This window comes from Molothrus ater, chromosome 21 (genome assembly GCF_012460135.2).
Source record: "Molothrus ater isolate BHLD 08-10-18 breed brown headed cowbird chromosome 21, BPBGC_Mater_1.1, whole genome shotgun sequence".
In the NCBI taxonomy this organism is placed as follows: Eukaryota; Metazoa; Chordata; class Aves; order Passeriformes; family Icteridae; genus Molothrus; species Molothrus ater.
In genome coordinates this window covers 7,177,353-7,193,869 of record NC_050498.2, presented here as the reverse complement: position 1 = coordinate 7,193,869, position 16,517 = coordinate 7,177,353, and the positions used below count along the sequence as shown (strand labels likewise).

At 44.9% G+C, this 16,517-nt stretch overlaps 1 protein-coding gene across 1 annotated transcript in view; it reads left to right on the top strand.

Annotated features, from left to right (window-relative positions):
- PHF12 (PHD finger protein 12) overlaps positions 1 to 16,517 on the top strand; it is a 31,840-nt gene that overhangs the window by 5,853 nt on the left and 9,470 nt on the right. Inside the window, exons 3-9 of the mRNA XM_036395102.2 lie at positions 9,115 to 9,187; positions 10,747 to 11,134; positions 11,662 to 11,782; positions 12,750 to 12,882; positions 13,583 to 13,747; positions 14,330 to 14,491; positions 15,576 to 16,392. Coding sequence (XP_036250995.1) covers positions 9,115 to 9,187; positions 10,747 to 11,134; positions 11,662 to 11,782; positions 12,750 to 12,882; positions 13,583 to 13,747; positions 14,330 to 14,491; positions 15,576 to 16,392 — 1,859 coding nt within the window. The remainder of the gene's footprint in view (positions 1 to 9,114; positions 9,188 to 10,746; positions 11,135 to 11,661; positions 11,783 to 12,749; positions 12,883 to 13,582; positions 13,748 to 14,329; positions 14,492 to 15,575; positions 16,393 to 16,517) is intronic.

Sequence of the window (16,517 nt, the reverse complement as noted above, 5' to 3'; positions counted from 1 at the left end):
AAAGGCAGATAAGGTCAGCCTAAATCTATGGACTTCAGCTGAGGGCTTCAGCAAATCATTCACAGTAAGAATCTGAGGAACTCATGATTGGGTGACTTGCAAACCAGCACTCTCACCTGTGTGTGTGGATGTTGCTCGTGTTAAACTGTGTGTGAGCAGATTTTGCACTGTGGGCAAGAATTGGGGATTGGGATTGAGCCGTGGGTCTCTGCTGCAGTTCCCAACATCAGTGTGCAGTAGTAGGAGCATGGCTTTGGGATTCTAAAGTCGAGGATTCCAAGTTGAGGAGGGTGATGTTTAGCTACTTAATTTAGGCTTTGCCTTCAAGGCATGGCTGCTACGTGGACTGGTGTTACATCAAACACGTGCATTGTTCCAAAGCTGTTGAAAATGGCACAGTGGGAGATAGTGGACAAGGAGAATTCTCTGTGTTTTTGTACCTTGGCTTAGGAAAGTGCCAGTTTTATGTTGACCACAACTTGTGGAACTGAGAAATCCTATTTTTTTTTTCTGCCTCTGTGAGGTCCATTTTTGAGTTGACTCCTCAGGAGCAGGAGGCTGCAGCGGTTTGCTTCGAGGTGGGGTTCACTGCTTTGTTCCTGCTGCTCCAGAGCTGGTCTTTCCTGGTATGTCAGCCTGCAGGCATGACTCATGGGAGCCTTTCACAACATGGAAAGGTCTTCCCAGAGGAATTCCAGCTCCTCCAGGCATTTGCAAAGGAAATTCTTAATTGGATTAGATTCATAATACTAATCTGCTAATGACTGTTTGTTATGGAGATCTTGGCACTATCTTGTAAATATGTTCACCTTCCTTTAGCTGCCTTATGTCTTTTTATCACATACAAGCTCAGTGTTGTTCAGATTGTACTGCCGCCAGCAGATCTGATAGTTGGGAATGGGGCACTGCTGTGTTTATTGCACAAGATCTTATAAAGCTCATAATTCTTTCCTCTGTCTCTCTCCATTTCACGGTGTTGTTTAGGTGGGGTGGTAAAAGGGAAGCAGTGGTAATTGGCATGTCTGACATCCGGCTGTACTGCTCTTACCACGGGTGTGAAGGACACCCCGGCTGGGGAGTGCCTCTGTGCAGTTGTCAGTGACAGAACTGGGTATTTTTAGTAAGAATCAGGACCAACCAGGAATTCCTCCCTCACCCCCCCAAAAAGGGCCTTTTTGGATTGTAGGTGCTGTTGTGGTGGTGTGAGGAACACCTGCAGGAGAGCAGGGCTCCTGTGTTTCCCTGTGTAAGACAGAGTCAATTTGAAATTTCAGTTGTAACGTCGATACTGAAACAGTTTTTCAACACTAACATAAATTCTTCCGTTTATTGACCCACAGCAGTGGATGTTAAACTGCTTTTGTTGCTAGACTGACTCACTGGTACGTGTCAGGTTCTTGAGTTTTTCCTGTGCTCTGCAGCCTTTCTTAAACCTTGAGTCAGTAGCAAATAGCAGGAATCTGCTGTGGAGAAAGGGAGTAGTTACTTCCAGAGTAGGAAGGAGGTGTATCTCCCTGAAAGCAAGTGTGACAGTCTGAATATTTAGGAAGTGCTGTCTGTTGGAATATAAATCGTGTGAGAAGGATGTACCCGTTTTGTTTTTTTAAACCAGTCAGGAAGTTCTCTTGGACTTGTGAAAATGCAAATGTATCTGGGGATATAACATGGCTTTGTTACAGGGGTATGAAAGAAGTGAGTGTAAGCAAAAAGCATCTTGCCACGTCAGGTTACTGGCTAGACTTGTGATTCTTGTGACACAGATTGTCAGAGCTGGCTTTTCCTCCTTATAGCAATCGATTTGTGCTGTCTCCAGCTCCACTGCTCACTAGATGTCTGCCCAGCTTCCTCGAAGGAACACTGCAGTATCCAGTAACTCTGTAAGCTGAGTAAAAATAGTTGTAGATTCCCTTTAATAAAGGGGTTAACAGATACCAGTTGTAATGCAATCACATACCTTTTTAGGGTATGGAGTAAATGCTCCCTGTAGCCAAAAATGAAGGGGGAAAAGAAAAAAAAAAAAGGTTGTATAAATCATTCTTCCTGTTGGTGTATCAGATCTTGAGCACAAAAGGCAAAGAGCATCTCAGCCAGCCGGGGGGAATCGAGTGCCTGAACCCAACTCTAACCCATTTCTGCTGACGTCTGCTCTGCACGATCACTGGAAGCAAACTAGATGGAGCTGGAGATTACCGACTTTGAACCCTGCAGAAAGCACTGGCCTGAGGATACAATTTAGCAGGCTGAAAACCCCATGCTGAATTTCTGGCAAGCACTAGTGATTGGTGTGAAACACCTGCCTGTACAGCCTCTGACTTTGGGCACGGCATCATGTGAACTTCCCAGTGATCTCTGTCTAGAATAGCAACAGGAGCAAGATATGAAGGTGATCTGGAAAAGGCAGAAAAGAATGTATGCCCTGCTCTAAGGATTTTTTGTTGGTTTTGTTTTTTTTTTTTTAGTGGATATTTCTGTCTCTGCTCTTTTTTTCTCTCTTCCCCAGTGTTCTTGGGAAAGCCTAGTCCACATGTAGATGTCAGAATTACACTTCACTTGTGCCTGTGTGAAGACAAATTCATGCTTTTGCTTTTATGGGTCTGCCCTTCATCCTCTTCTGATGTGCTGCTTTCCTTTTTTCCACCTTACTGCTGCTGTCCTTTCACCCCTGTCTCCTTTGAACACGTTCAGTATGGCTGGGGCTGAATGTGTTCACTTCTCAGAAACCTCTCAGACCTGTGTTTTGATTATTTTTTTTCCCACCAGAGATGTCTCTTCATTTATTGTTCTTTAAAGACAGAATTGGATGAAGTGATTCTCACCAGGGCTGTGTTGTTCCTCAGCCTCCTTTCTTTTCCCTGATGCTGCCCTATGTGTCATCTTGCTTTGAGAAGATGACTTCTAATCTGTTAAGAAGATGGTGCTATAAAGACCTGAACACTTAATAATGAACCTGGACATTGAATTCAGGCTATTGTTACTATTGTCTGCAGCACAGGCATGAGTGATGCCTGGGAAAGAAACAGGAGTCAGGATGTGCAAAATGTCTGAATTTCTATGTCTGACCCACATTTTTCAAAGTCAACAATTCTTCTATCAACTTCCATGGTTTCTGCTTATAAATACAAAGCTGGATGGTTCCCTAGGCAAATATGTCTCAAATATCAGAGTTCATAACCAGTCAAACTAATTAAAAATAATAATCAAAAACCCTCACTGCGGTTCTGGTGGTACTATACACTCTTTAATCCATATTTGTTTTTATATATGTGTGTGTTTACCTATGTGTGTAAATTTGGTATCTTAAAAAACAATACTTCCTTTAATTTTTTGTCAGCTGGACATTAATGAAGGTAATAACTAACAGGTTGTCTAGGGAATGGTCTCTGTGGGCCAGGTTCTTTCTATAAATAGAAGTAACTAATTACATCAGATGATCACATGTTTACATGCAGCTTATCCAGTTTATTGGGCCCTCCTGCTCATCAGGTTGGAGGCAAAAAACTTCTGCTTCGTGCCTTGGAGGATAATTCCCTGATTCCCTATGAACTTCAGGACTGCCTGTGCCAGTGAAGGCAGGAAGGGAGCTGAGGTAAGGTAGATAAACACCTGCTTCCATGAGGTTCTCTTCCCAGAGTGGGAGTAGCAGGAGTGGTTTGATGGATTCAAGTAAATAAGTTCATTGGCATTGAAATTCACAGAATATCCACACATTTATGAAACACTCATGAAATGGTACCTGGTTCTTAGGAGCATGGTGCTGCTGCTGCCAGAGCCTGGGACTGCTGGCCAAGCCCTTGAAATGTTGAACACACTGGCAGGTCAAGATAGTAAAAAGGAGCACACAGTGAAGGAAATTTTGGGATCTGGCATACCCAGCAAAGCTGCTTCTTAAACCTTGAAGAGTTTAAGAAGTCTTCCTCCACCCCTGTAGCATCATGTAGACAGTGTAGTGTACTTTTATTTTTTCCTTGGATACATCTTATTCCTCGCTGTCTGCCCATATAATGGTGTTTTAATCCTGCTTCTGTTTTCTGTCTGTTGCTGAACCCTTATTTCCAGCTCTGGCCATGCTGTTGGAAAGATGCACGCTAAGCACATGCAGTGTTCCAGATGATGGGATAATTGGTGACCTGTGAAACAGTCATTTTGGTTCCCTTCCTTGCATAGTGGCAGCCAAAATAATCATGTCCTGACCTGTTTGGAGGTGTCTAGGAGTCCTTGCTGGATGTTGCTAATTTAGAACTTCTTATGTCCATGCTCAATACTTTCACTTCAGTGTAAACAAAGTTGTGCTGCCTGCTGTCCAGCATTTTTCACAGGTTGTTGTTGCACCACAGGTAGAAATATAGTGGGTGATGCTCTGTAGTTAATGTGAATTGTGCTGCTGGCTTAAAATAGGTATAACTTATAAACAATATGAGCCTAATTGAGGCCAGAAAGTTGCTGAAACTGTTAGTTTTAATGTGATCAGGTCATGCTTAGAGGTCTGTAAAGAACAAAAATTATGCTGTGCTTATCTGAAGTTTGGTGGTCTCTGCATTGGTGCTTGAGAAATCTTTGGCTTTTTCAGGAAGATTATTGTACAGCTGAGTGTCACAATGTATTCATGTTAATGAGCAGAACTTGGAGACTTCACTGAATAATTTGAGGAACAACAGTGGAGGGAGAGGAGGGAGCTGATAGTTTTCCTAATAACCACCTCTGAGGTAATTGAAATCTGACTTCTGTCTTGAGAAGCTTTGTGTTGATGCAAGAGTAAAAGAGGAAGGGAAGGGAGCTGCAGTGGGGAGGAACTTGCTGCAGGCTGCAGCTGTTGGCTTGTTTGGTGTGGTTTTATTCTGTCTAAGGTAGAGGCTCAGGGTTCCAGGTGTCCTCCTCCAGCCGGGTTTGGGAGCAGCTGTGAGCAGAAGTATGTAACTTGGGCACAGTAAAAATGTTCCAAAAAGCTGAATTTGTAAATGATGCAACTTTCCCTGTTTCTCAATGGGGCTCTTGTAAAGCCCTGACAGTGAGGTTGGTTTCCTGGTTTGTTTTAGCTGCCATTGAGGCCCTGCTGTAGGAAGCCAGGGAGCCTTGTTCTTTATGAAGCTGGTAGAACAGCTGTAGCTCTATCCATCATAGGGATAAATAGGAGTCCCATAGAAGAGTTGAAAGCCTTCTTCCCTTATCTGGCAAACATATCTAGCATCCTTCATTATTATCCTGTCACTGAGTCTTGGTCAGTTAATCAAGTTTCCTGAGAAGGAAAAAATGTGTTTGCCTACATTTTTTCATGGTGTTACTATTTTTCCTCCGCACAGGAAAAAAAAATATTTAAGTCCAATTGTTGAAAACAACTGACATGAAAGAGAAGTTATTGAAGAAAGCTTCACCAGGCACTGGTTTGTTTTCCTGCCACCATTATCCCAGCTGGTAGCTGGCTGTATCCTGGTGGGTCCAAAAGTAGTGTCAACGTGCCTTTGACGCAAGATGGCCAGGAATGCAGTGTGTAAATAACCTCAGGTCTGCTTATAACTGGTTCCTTTGAGAGCTACGGCCCAGTTTGTATTGGAGAAGGTGCCATTCCTTGGAGCACTTGTTTACCTATTTATTGAGGTCAGCAAAGTGAGGAGTAATTACGGGATTTAGGCTTGACAACAGGCTTCTGATGTATGAGAGCCCCAGAGTGTGAAATTGAAAAGCTAAGTGGCTTCATGCTATTGTTTGCTTGATAAAAACTCCTAATATGCTCTTGAAGATTTTTTTTTTATTTTGTCATAGCCATTTAAGTTTTATTTAAGGGATAGAGCATTGCATTCTGACCATGGCAGAACAATGCTTGACAATGCATCTGATAGGAATTTTGAGGAGATAGTTAACTTTCTGAGAAAAAGCCATGAGACAGATATTATATGGCGAGTGACTTCATAAGCAATGTAGTGGTTTTTGACTAGGCAGTGATAAACATCTCCTTTAATTTTCAGAGGCTTTGTATGAGTTAGTCTTCCAGTGTTTTTAAGTCAGCCTGTGTTTTTCAGAGCTGTCTTTGTTTTAAATGCAGAAACACATTCTGCTGAGCAGGTTTGATTTGGGTCACATCAAACCCCCCAGGTAAACAGCAGAGGCCACCACTCTTGTCTGTGATGACAGAAGGGGAAACTTTCTGAAATGAAGGGTTAGTGAAAATGTACTGAAAAGTGCAACTGACTGGTGTGTAGTTGAAAGGAGATGTGTTGTAACCGAAGATAAAGTGGGAGCTGTACAATTCCAGGTCCTGTTGGCAGCAAACGCTGGCGGCTGGAGCTGTGCATGCTAATGAACCCATGAAAGATAGGGAGAAAAGGGCTCTGGTGCTCCTGCCAAAGTGCTAATTCTTACCTTGCTTATGAAGATCAAGTATCTTGCTCAGATTTAAAAATCCGTTTCTTTTATGCTTACAGTAAAAGGTTGAAGAATGTGGTCATACCTAGTCAATTAAAACAGCATTCTTTAGTGCTTCCCTGGCTTTCTGCTGAGACCCAGGCAGTGCTCTCTGCTTGCTGCGAGGCCAGCAGTGCAGGAGCAGCCTTCATCAGTCTTTGTTAGCATGGTGAGCTGCCTTGATGAACAGTTCATTAACCAGGAGAGGCAGAATCAGTCTTTTAATACACTTGCTATCGCAGCTAGGCCCTGCCAGTGAGCAGAAAACCTCAGGAGGTTTATCTGAGCACTAAAACCTTTCTGCTGCTCTGAAACGAATCTTTCCCCCTCCTTCCACAGGCCTTTGGGTAGCAGCATTCATTAAAATGCTTCTTTAATAGTACAGAGTATGTAGGATTTCATGCTTCAAACCCAGCAAATGGGACAATAACATACACACTTGCAGAAGAAACCTGTTCTGACTCTTCCAGGCGTCTCTCGAGGTTCACTGTGGTATTAACTGTTTCATTGTAAAATGAAAGAGCACAGTGAGATTGAGGTAACAGTTAAAACAAATAACCGGAGGCATCTGGCAGCGCGTGGATCCCTGGCACGCCGCACATCGGAATGGGGCAGACGTGTTCCCAGCAGTTCAGGCACGCTCGTCGGGAGCTTCAGAGGGTGAAATTTCACTAGGAACAAATCAAAGTCTGTGGTTTTTTTTGCCCTGGGGTGTTGGGAGGGGAGAGGGGAATGGGCCACATGAATCCATACTTGCTGTAGAGGCAGATCTAAGAGCTCGTTTTCTAGCAAGAGTAAAACCTGAGCTGTTGCAGGATGCACCTTAGGATTCAGCTGGATTTATGCTGCAGCAAGCACACGGGGATCATTTGTTACTCTCCTCCTTCCACCCCCCCTTCCTGCTTCTGTTAGCTAAAGATTAGTTTGGGGCAGGGAGCTACTGCTTCATCCAAGCATTTGAGGTGAAGCAGCCAGTAGTGGAGGCTTTGGTGCTCTCATCTAGAGCCTGATCTCTTGTTCATCCAAGCCCTCCAGGAAATGAGAAACATAAGCTGCAGGTATGTCAGTGCATATATGCAGAGCGCTGTGTTTCTGGAGCGCCTGGAACACGGAGGCCTCTGAAACCCTGCACTCCTCCTCAAAATGGCTGCCAGATGTGTTGGCTCTACTGAATTCCCCAGAGCCTGACACCAGAAATGCTGAGGTTATTACCAGCTTGGTTCTTGCTGTGCTCTTCCTTCAGTCTTCCATGCGCAGTGTTGCAAGAGGGAGTGTGACCCCGGGTGGCTGCAGTACCTGCAGAGGCAGTGCTGGCACAGGGCGAGCTCGGGGCACGGCTCGCCGGGACTCTGTTTAAACAAAGGAAGTGTGTTTGTTTTCACAGTCCAGGCTTGGGAGCCTGGGCTGGGATCCTGTGCCATTTCCCTGTGCTAGGAGCAAGATTCTTGAGGAAGACAGCCTCTCCCTTTGCTGCAAAGCACAGCTCTTCCCAGCCAGCAAGTATGTGTCTTATCCTCCCTGGCTTGTCAGGGCTGGAGACTGGAAAGCTTAACTTGGATTTGGTTGGGTATTTGTAGGTGCAATAAACAGTATATAGACTCTTACCATGAACCAACATCTAGCTTCCCATGCTTGTGTGGCTTTCTTGGGCCAGTCTTATAAGCTACTGTACTTCTTGATCCCCTTGTAACCCAGTCAGTCCCAATGGATCCTTGAAATCTGTTTCCCAGTCAGTGGGAAATAGAGCTTCCAGATCCTGTGGTAGTATATCCGTGTGTTCAGCACAAGAGAGCAGACTTGCTAAGAGCTGCCTCTAGCAAAAGTCAGGAGAACTTTTAAAAGTATTATCTTAAGCCACACTGCGTGGTAAATGGCTGGGTTTTGCCAGCAGGTACATTTTCCCTGCCACAGTCAGCAGTTTGCTCAAATAACAAATCTTAATGATAAAGAGGTGTTGGAAAGTACTTGAGTTAGTAGTAGGATCTGTAAGGAAAGTGTATCATCTAACATATGCTGCTCTGCCTTTTACTGAGGAAAAGTGTTTCTCAAAATAGTCCTCCTTACTCCTTAGTCTAATTTGCTTTGGTTTATTTCTAGCATCAAAATGAGAATGTCATTTCACTGTGATACAGCTTTTATAGTAAGTGCAGATCCGTGTGAGTAGGATGTATCCTGTGCTTCGTAGCCAAGGCAAGCTGGATATGGTGACATTTTTAAGAGTATTTGGGTTGTCTTAAGATAGAAGGTGGTTTCTACCATTAAATAAGTGTGCCCAGGGATGGAGTGCATGGGAGAGATGGTGGGTAGACCTCATGGCAGCTCGTTCAGTTGGACTCACTGCAAATCCAAGGATGTGTGACTGTGTTTGCTGCACGGGGATCTGTGTGGTCTCACATGGAGTAATCAAGTTATTTAAGGAGGTGTGGGGGGAGGTATGTGTGTGGCACACCAGTGAATCTTCCATTTATCTTTGCTGTTCAAGTCTGAGAGTGCTCTGAAAGCGTGGAGCTGAGATGGGTGTCATGGAAGACTGGCTTCTTGGAGGTGTCTGGCTGAGTGGATGTATGGGAGAGCGAATCCAGGGAGCTTCACCATAAATTAAAGGAAGTGCCTGGGAGTGGAACCGCAGAGCTGCCCTGGCTCTGGCTGTGTACGTGAGAAGAGTTCCAGAAATGACAGTAAATAACAATAAAGCTGTGCTTTGTGTTTCTCTTGTAGCAACCCTCCACTCAGCGAGGAGATGCTGCCCCCGGGGGAGTGGATGTGCCACCGCTGCACCGTGCGCCGCAAGGTAAAGCCTCAGAACAGACACAGTCCCTGCCCTTCCAACTGGCCCTCTGAAACCTGAATCCTGTGGTTTATACCTGCCTCTCCCTTCGTGTGTACTTAGACAACCAGAGCTGCTTCTTTGTGCTCATGTTTGCAAAGGGTTTTGTTAGGAAAGGGCTTAAAGAAACCTAAGGGGTCTTGGTGAGACCCTTAGGATATTTTAACCTCACTACTAGGAGGTAAAACTGAAGTGCCTGATGCCTTCTTGTCAATCTGTGTCTTTTAAACTGTTCTCCTTCCCCCTCCATTTCTGGAAAGGAGGGAGAGCTGAGGCACAGAGGAAATGGGAATGGCTCCTGTGCTTGAGGAGGTGAGCTGTCTACAGGCAGAATGGGAGTCACGTTAATACAGCTTTGCCATCAGGGCTCTGATTCTACTTAATATGTGTTTTTTAGAAGAGTGACTTAACAGCAGTTGTACATCAGCAGAGGGTGAAATCACAGTGAGTTATGATTTCCTGGGCTATTGAACAGGATGGGAAGGAGATGATTGGGCAATATTGTAGCTTGTCTTTTTTTTTTTTTGCCTTGATGCTCTTTCTCCAGGAAGCTGTCTTGCACAATGTAAACATCTTATTGCTGTGACCACGTAGGGCTGCGTAGCAGAGGGTTTAGAAACTGCACCAAGCTATCTAGCAACTGTTCCCTTGAAGTGACACCCAAAACAGATTGGAAGAAAACTGTGTGCTCAGCCTTTTGTTCCTGAAGTGATTGCCTTGTTATGTTTCCAGGGTACTGCTCAGCCATCTGCCAACAATAGAAATGAAGGTCACAAATCGAAAAACAAATAATAAAGTAAAAAGAGAGAGAAAAGGAGAAAAGCCCCAACTTTTCTATATTAAAAATTGCTTGAAAACACTTTGCTCCCTTTGCAGACCATGTTAGTGATGGAGTAGATTGGTTCCTCCATATGGGTGATGCTGTCAAGCACTGGAACAGTGCACAGCTGCCCATCCCAGGCCATGCAGCATCTCCTGTTGCAAAATGGATCTTGTGGTGATGGCAATCTATAGTTTTCTTCTGCTGCACCTTGTTCAAGACTCCTGTCATCAGGAGATAGCAGAGTGTTGTTTGTATGTTGTGCTTGTATTCTCAAGCTGACCTTCTCAGCCTCTGATGGGTTTGTATGCAGTGCCAGGGTTAGTAAAGTGCATCAACAGTGAACAGTTTGCTGTGGAGTTTCTCAGTGTTGGTAGCAAAGTAAACAGTTGTGTGATTTGTCAAATGTTTAGGACTAGGTGCTGTGAATGTTTAGGACTAGGTGCTGTGATCTGTACTCAAGTATAGCTACCCTGAAAGGTAATGTTCTTCCCCATGCTTGGTTCTCTTCAGCTGTTGTGTCACCTGTACCTTAGCTGCCATCAGACTGTTCTTGATCGAGGCTCTGATGACTGCAAGGGGGAAGTTGTAGCGCGTGGCTCAAGCGTTTTCAGATGCTGTTTGTCTTCAATCGCATATTTGTCAAGGTTGATGTGCTTTGTTTGTGGCCTCCATGATAAGCCTGCCTATTCATGTCGTGCAGAAGCGAGAACAGAAGAAAGAGCTGGGGCAGGTAAATGGATTGGTGGACAAATCTGGGAAAAGGACCACCTCCCCCACCAGTGACGCAGACCTGTTGGACAGGTCTAGCAGCAGCATCAGGGCTAATGCGCATGCCAGGATCTTGGAAAGGAGAGCGAGCCGGCCTGGCACTCCCACATCCAATGCCAGCACCGAGACCCCCAACTCTGAACAGAATGATGTGGATGAGGACATAATTGACGTGGATGATGACTCTGCCATTGCAGAAATGGACTGTGGGCAGCCCCAGCTGAAGCGACCCTTTGAGCTTCTTATTGCTGCTGCCATGGAAAGGAACCCAACGCAGTTCCAGCTGCCGAATGAACTGACCTGCACCACAGCACTTCCAGGTGAGCAGGGCCTTGTCTGCTGATAGTGAAGATGTCTGCAGCTGCATCCTGCTGCCATCTTTCCTCTTTGCCCTCCTGACTCTGTGACAGTTGTGGCTCTGGTGAAAGCAGAGGGTACCTCTGGCTCTCCTTCAGCTGCCTAGCAGCAGGTGCCTTTCAAATCTGTGGGGACACTGCAACTACACACCATGTTCATCAGAACTTGTGATAGATGCTTGTTGATCTCACCTTGGACTAGATCATCAATATGAAAAAGAATCAGTTGTCAAAATACTTGATTTTTGATTTATGATGCAATAATATAGTAACAAAGTAGTGACTAAATGTATAGGGTGTCACTGAAATTACTAAGTGTGAAATATATCTGCCTTTAAAGACAGTCTCTGTCACTTAAGGCTAGATTTAGTGGTTGATAGAGGTTCCTTAAGCAGCAGTCTTTGACTTTTCTGAGATGATTATATGTATCTACCAGAAGGCAAACCTCTCCTATGTGGATAACACAAAGCTTTTTAAAATTTCCTTTTCAGGTACTAGTAAGAGGAGGAGAAAGGAAGAAACCACAGGAAAGAATGTCAAGAAAGCACAACACGAGTTAGACCACAATGGTTTGGTTCCCTTGCCGGTGAAGGTCTGCTTCACATGCAACAGGTACTTGTTCTTTCAGGAAGCTGTTCAGTTGTAGCTGCAGCCTTCACAGGAGCAAAGTTCTTGCTGAAAAAAGTAGATTACCTGTTTCCTTTTCCATTCCCCTTCATTATTTACTTGCAATCCTCTAAACAAATGGAAGAATATTAATCTTTGCTAAATAACAGGTGTTCACCACAGCATGTGTAGGTCCAGCTGTAAAGGGTTCTGAAACGTAGCCTGAAGATTGACAAGATTGAGCCATCTTGTCTTCAGTGTTTTTCTGCAAAGAAATATTCTAAAGTGATGGTGGTTTGGTAAATGACGATGTTTGTTTATGGTTTGTGAAGGAAGTGTGTGAGAAGGTGACCTTTAGGAAATAGAAATCTACTGAGAGATTTATAAGCCCAGGGCAAATAAGAATATTGTGCTGAAATTGTAAATCTGAAAACCAGTACAAAATACTGATGGGTTTTGTAACACTGCATAAAAAAATGCATAGATCAATCCCAATTCAAAATGTCAGTGAAAATGAAACCTTTATTTCAGAAACCCAGTCAGAGTGAATTTCTCGAAGTGGAATGGGGATTCAGGTGGGCTTTTGTGGAGAACAACTGATGACCTTGTCATAAGAGCAAAGGCTTTTTTAAAGCCTGGGGATTCAGATGTAGTTGTTTTTCTGGAGTTTGAGACTTGTTCGGAGAACATCTTGTTGATGTACACATCCCAGCATCACACATGATTCCTTCAAGGAAACTTGTAATTACCTAAATCTGAGATTTCCTTTTGATCTCTGAATTTTTCTTCAGATAAAGGCTTTTGCCTCGAGTGGATCTTAAAGAAGATCTATACAGATCAAGTTACAAATCAGAAATCCTACTTTTTGGTGCAAACAACAGTGTAGAGGATAAACTGAAGTGGTCAGCCAAGCTTGCCTGAATGTTCTATTTATACTCTGCACAGGGAATAAGATTTGGCTCTCTCTTCCTAGGAGTTGCAGAGTGGCACCTCTAATCCAGTGTGATTATTGCCCACTCCTGTTCCACATGGATTGTCTGGAGCCACCGCTTACTGCCATGCCTCTGGGTAGATGGATGTGCCCAAATCACATAGAACACGTGGTGGTAAGCACAGGACTATGATTGCAGTATGGTAACCGGATGCTGGAGTGGAACCTGGCAGGTCCATTAAAGGACAAAGCACAACAAATGTAAAACAGCTTCTGAGCTCTTATTGCTCCCTGTAACGCTTGTAAAGCTCCTGCTGCAAGCAACGCACTCTCCAAAGGAATATGATGCTGCTCTCTGCAATAAGATATAAAGATGGGGGAACTCCTTCCTGTAACTGAAGCTGACAGCTCAGATTGTGGCTCACTGACAGCTTGTCTAGTTTTTGATTGGACTCTTTAAGATCTAGATGAGCTTCCAGAACTGGGATACAAAGCAGCACAGTGCTACAAATAGGGGAAGTAATTCTTTGCATGCTTAACCCAAAAAAGTTTCATTCCAAGAGGGAGTTTTCATTTTCGGAAAAGCAGTGTACTTGAGACTTAAATACTCAGGAAACAGGGGGCTGAAACAAAGAGCTTTTTCCCAGACAAACTGCTTCTGAGAGCATTGATACTGCTTAGTCGGCCTCTAAATGCTTTTGTATTCATCTCCAGCAATGTGCCCTTTAACAGAAATGGTTAGTGCTGCAGGCAACAAATAGTCTAAAGCTGAGCTGATGCTGTACTGCCAGTGCTACGAGGCATTATGAAAGTCTTAGGGTGCCTTAGAGTGACCTGCAGATCCCTAACTGCTGTGGCATTATCTGATCACCCAGCTGAACCAGAAGAACTTGACCCTGAGTAATCGGTGCCGAGTATTTGACCGGTTCCAGGACACCATATCTCAGCACGTTGTCAAAGTGGATTTCTTAAACCGAATCCATAAGAAACACCCTCCGAATCGCAGAGTTCTTCAGTCAGTGAAGAGGAAAGGTCTGAAGGTATGTGTAGCAGGTAGTGGTGGGTGAAAACTGTGTATGTGTTTTAGTTTGGAAGGGAAAGCAGCATACTCCTTGGGGCAGGAGGAAGACAGAGTCAGAATGATTGTGTTGGTGAGAGATCTGGGAGTCAGCACTCCCTACCTGTAGGATTTAAGATCTCTTTCCTTCAACTATAAGGCTCAATTATTACAAGTAAGCACTTAAATCTAGCACAAGCATAGAGGGTGCAACACAAAACTTCCTGAAGGTGGCCCTACAGTCAGATTTGGTGCTGTGTTGGTTGCCAGGATGCCTGAAAACTGCCACACAGACTTCCCTTGGCTGTTTTTTCATGATTTCTCTTATGCTGTAGCCACCATGTTGTACCAAAGTCATGCCTGGCCTAAGGGAATCAAACCTATTAATTTTAGCATGGCTACATCAATTTAAAGTACTCAGTCCTTGATACTTCCAATGTATCTGCAGGGTTCCTTTGGGTGAGAAAGCAGCAAATGCAAAGTTCAGTGCTGATCAAGCACTTGGTTTAACTAGTCATTCTTGAGTAATTGTTCTCATGTGTGATCCTCTTTCTCCACAATGTAGGTTCCTGATGCTATAAAGTCCCAGTACCGGCTTCCACCCCCGTTACTCGCGCCTGCAGCAATTAGAGATGGCGAGCTGATCTGTAACGGGATCCCTGAGGAACCCTTGCAGAAGCACCTTTTGAACACTGAGCACTTAGCCAGCCAGACAGAACAACAGGAGGTAAATTAAGTCAAATGCTTGGACTCTGTGTGTGTAGTTGCTTTGGTACAAAGATCCCCTTCCACTTCAGTCATGATGGAGCAGTTGTCTAGGAAACCAATCTGAAGCTCCTGTGTGAAGGTGATAGCTTGTCTTGTCTCTGACACTTTTGTGCATTAAAACTTCACTTTGACTTTCCAGGTGAGATGTAAAATTCCTCATTTGACACTTCAGGGAAGTGGTGCAATAGTCCTCTGGCCTTAAGAGTGGAGTCAAGGGCCTTCTGTCTAGACGTCATCTTTATTTCGTGGCTGAGGGGAAATACTTTGCACTTTGATTATGTAAGGCTGCTCTCTGACACATTTATTTATAAGTTAACGTCCCATTTCTGGGTCGCTTTTTATTGCGGATGGAATTGGGCATGTAAATCAAGGTCAAATGAGTGTTTAAATCTTGTATGAAACTTCTGGCCAGATTCCACAGTGTAAAGGCACGTTAAGTTGATGTCAGTGAAGAAATCAAGTCCTTCTTTTTTAGCACAGACAAGCTTCTTTTATGTGGCAGGTGCACATCCACCATGGAGCTTAAAACTTGGAATAAATCTTTTGGTCTTCCTCCACTTTGTGTAAAAGGAAAGTGCTCTCCACCCCAGCTTTCTACTCCCTATACCTGAGGTAGAGCAGCATTTCTTTCCAGCATGCTATAGAGTTAAGTTGGAGGGTTGTGTTTGGCTACAAGCCCAATTCAGTGATAGGTGTGTTTGTAAACTGAGGCTGAAGAGTTGCAGCATTTAACAAATGAAGAGAAGGAGGAGTTTAGAAGTGAGGAAATGCTGCCTGCCTTCCTCCCTCCTTTAATCTCAGCCCCCCTCTGTCCCACCTCCAGCACGGAGATAAACAGTACGTAATTTTGGTTGCACTTTTACACCTCTGGACAAAATTTCCTCCTAATTGTAGATGAGCTCCAGAACAGATGCTGTAGTTCCACACTGCATCTGAGCAGTCAGCAGCTGGATTTCCTCAAGCTGGGTGAACCATGGAGCAACTGTAGAGGTTTGGAGCACTGCTGCCTCCAGAGCTAACCTGCACTTTTTTCTTCCTTCCAGTGGCTCTGTAGTGTTGTTGCGCTCCAGTGCAGCATATTGAAACATTTATCTGCTAAGCAGATGACTTCGCTTTGGGACTCTGAACAAACAGAGAAGGCTGATATTAAGCCTGTTATTGTGGCAGATGGCTCACTCGCCAACCCTTACCAGGCAGCTGACAAGGCACCCACACCTTCCCTCTATTCCATGTCATCCTGCACCTCAGGGATTACCACCCAGAATTCCTTGAGCTCCTCGCAATCCCAGCAGACTTTGTCACAGGAAGATGTTAACTGCAGCTCTTGTATAGATAAATCCAAGAAGGCTTCTTCTTGTGGGACTTCGAACGGGCCGACAGCCTCCGACATTAAAGTGAACGGGCCTCATTTCTACGGCGTTTCATCCGAATCCTCAGCACAGTTGACTGACTCCCAGAGGCTCACGGGCTCTGGGAACACAATCCCTGTTTTGTCTCATCGGCAAACGTGGCCTCGGCCCCTCACACCCCCAGCGAGTTGCGGACTTCTGAACCACACCATTGGAACCATTGTCAAAACAGAGAACGTAGCAGGGCCCGTTTCTTGTGCACAAAGGGGATCTGCGCCGGTCACGAGTTTGCCTACGTCCATCTCGAGCTCCTGCGCCAGCCTGGAGACCACCAGCACTTTGCAAAGGAAGAATGTGCAGACGCAGATCGGGCCGCCGCTGACGGCAGAGCTGCGGGCCGGGGGCTCCCCGCTCAGTGCCACCCGGGCTCTCACCCCTCCCCAGGCTGCAGGAGATGGCATCTCAGCTGTTGGGTCCACAAACAGATTCTGTTCACCAGCACCACCTTCAGGTACGTGCTGAGCCACTGACCTTGGCCCCGGGGCTGAGAAAAGCTCAGGCTAAACCTCATTCGAAATCTCAAGGTAGCAGTGTGCCCTCATTTGACTGCGAATTGGGCTTTCTGTGGAGAGCCAG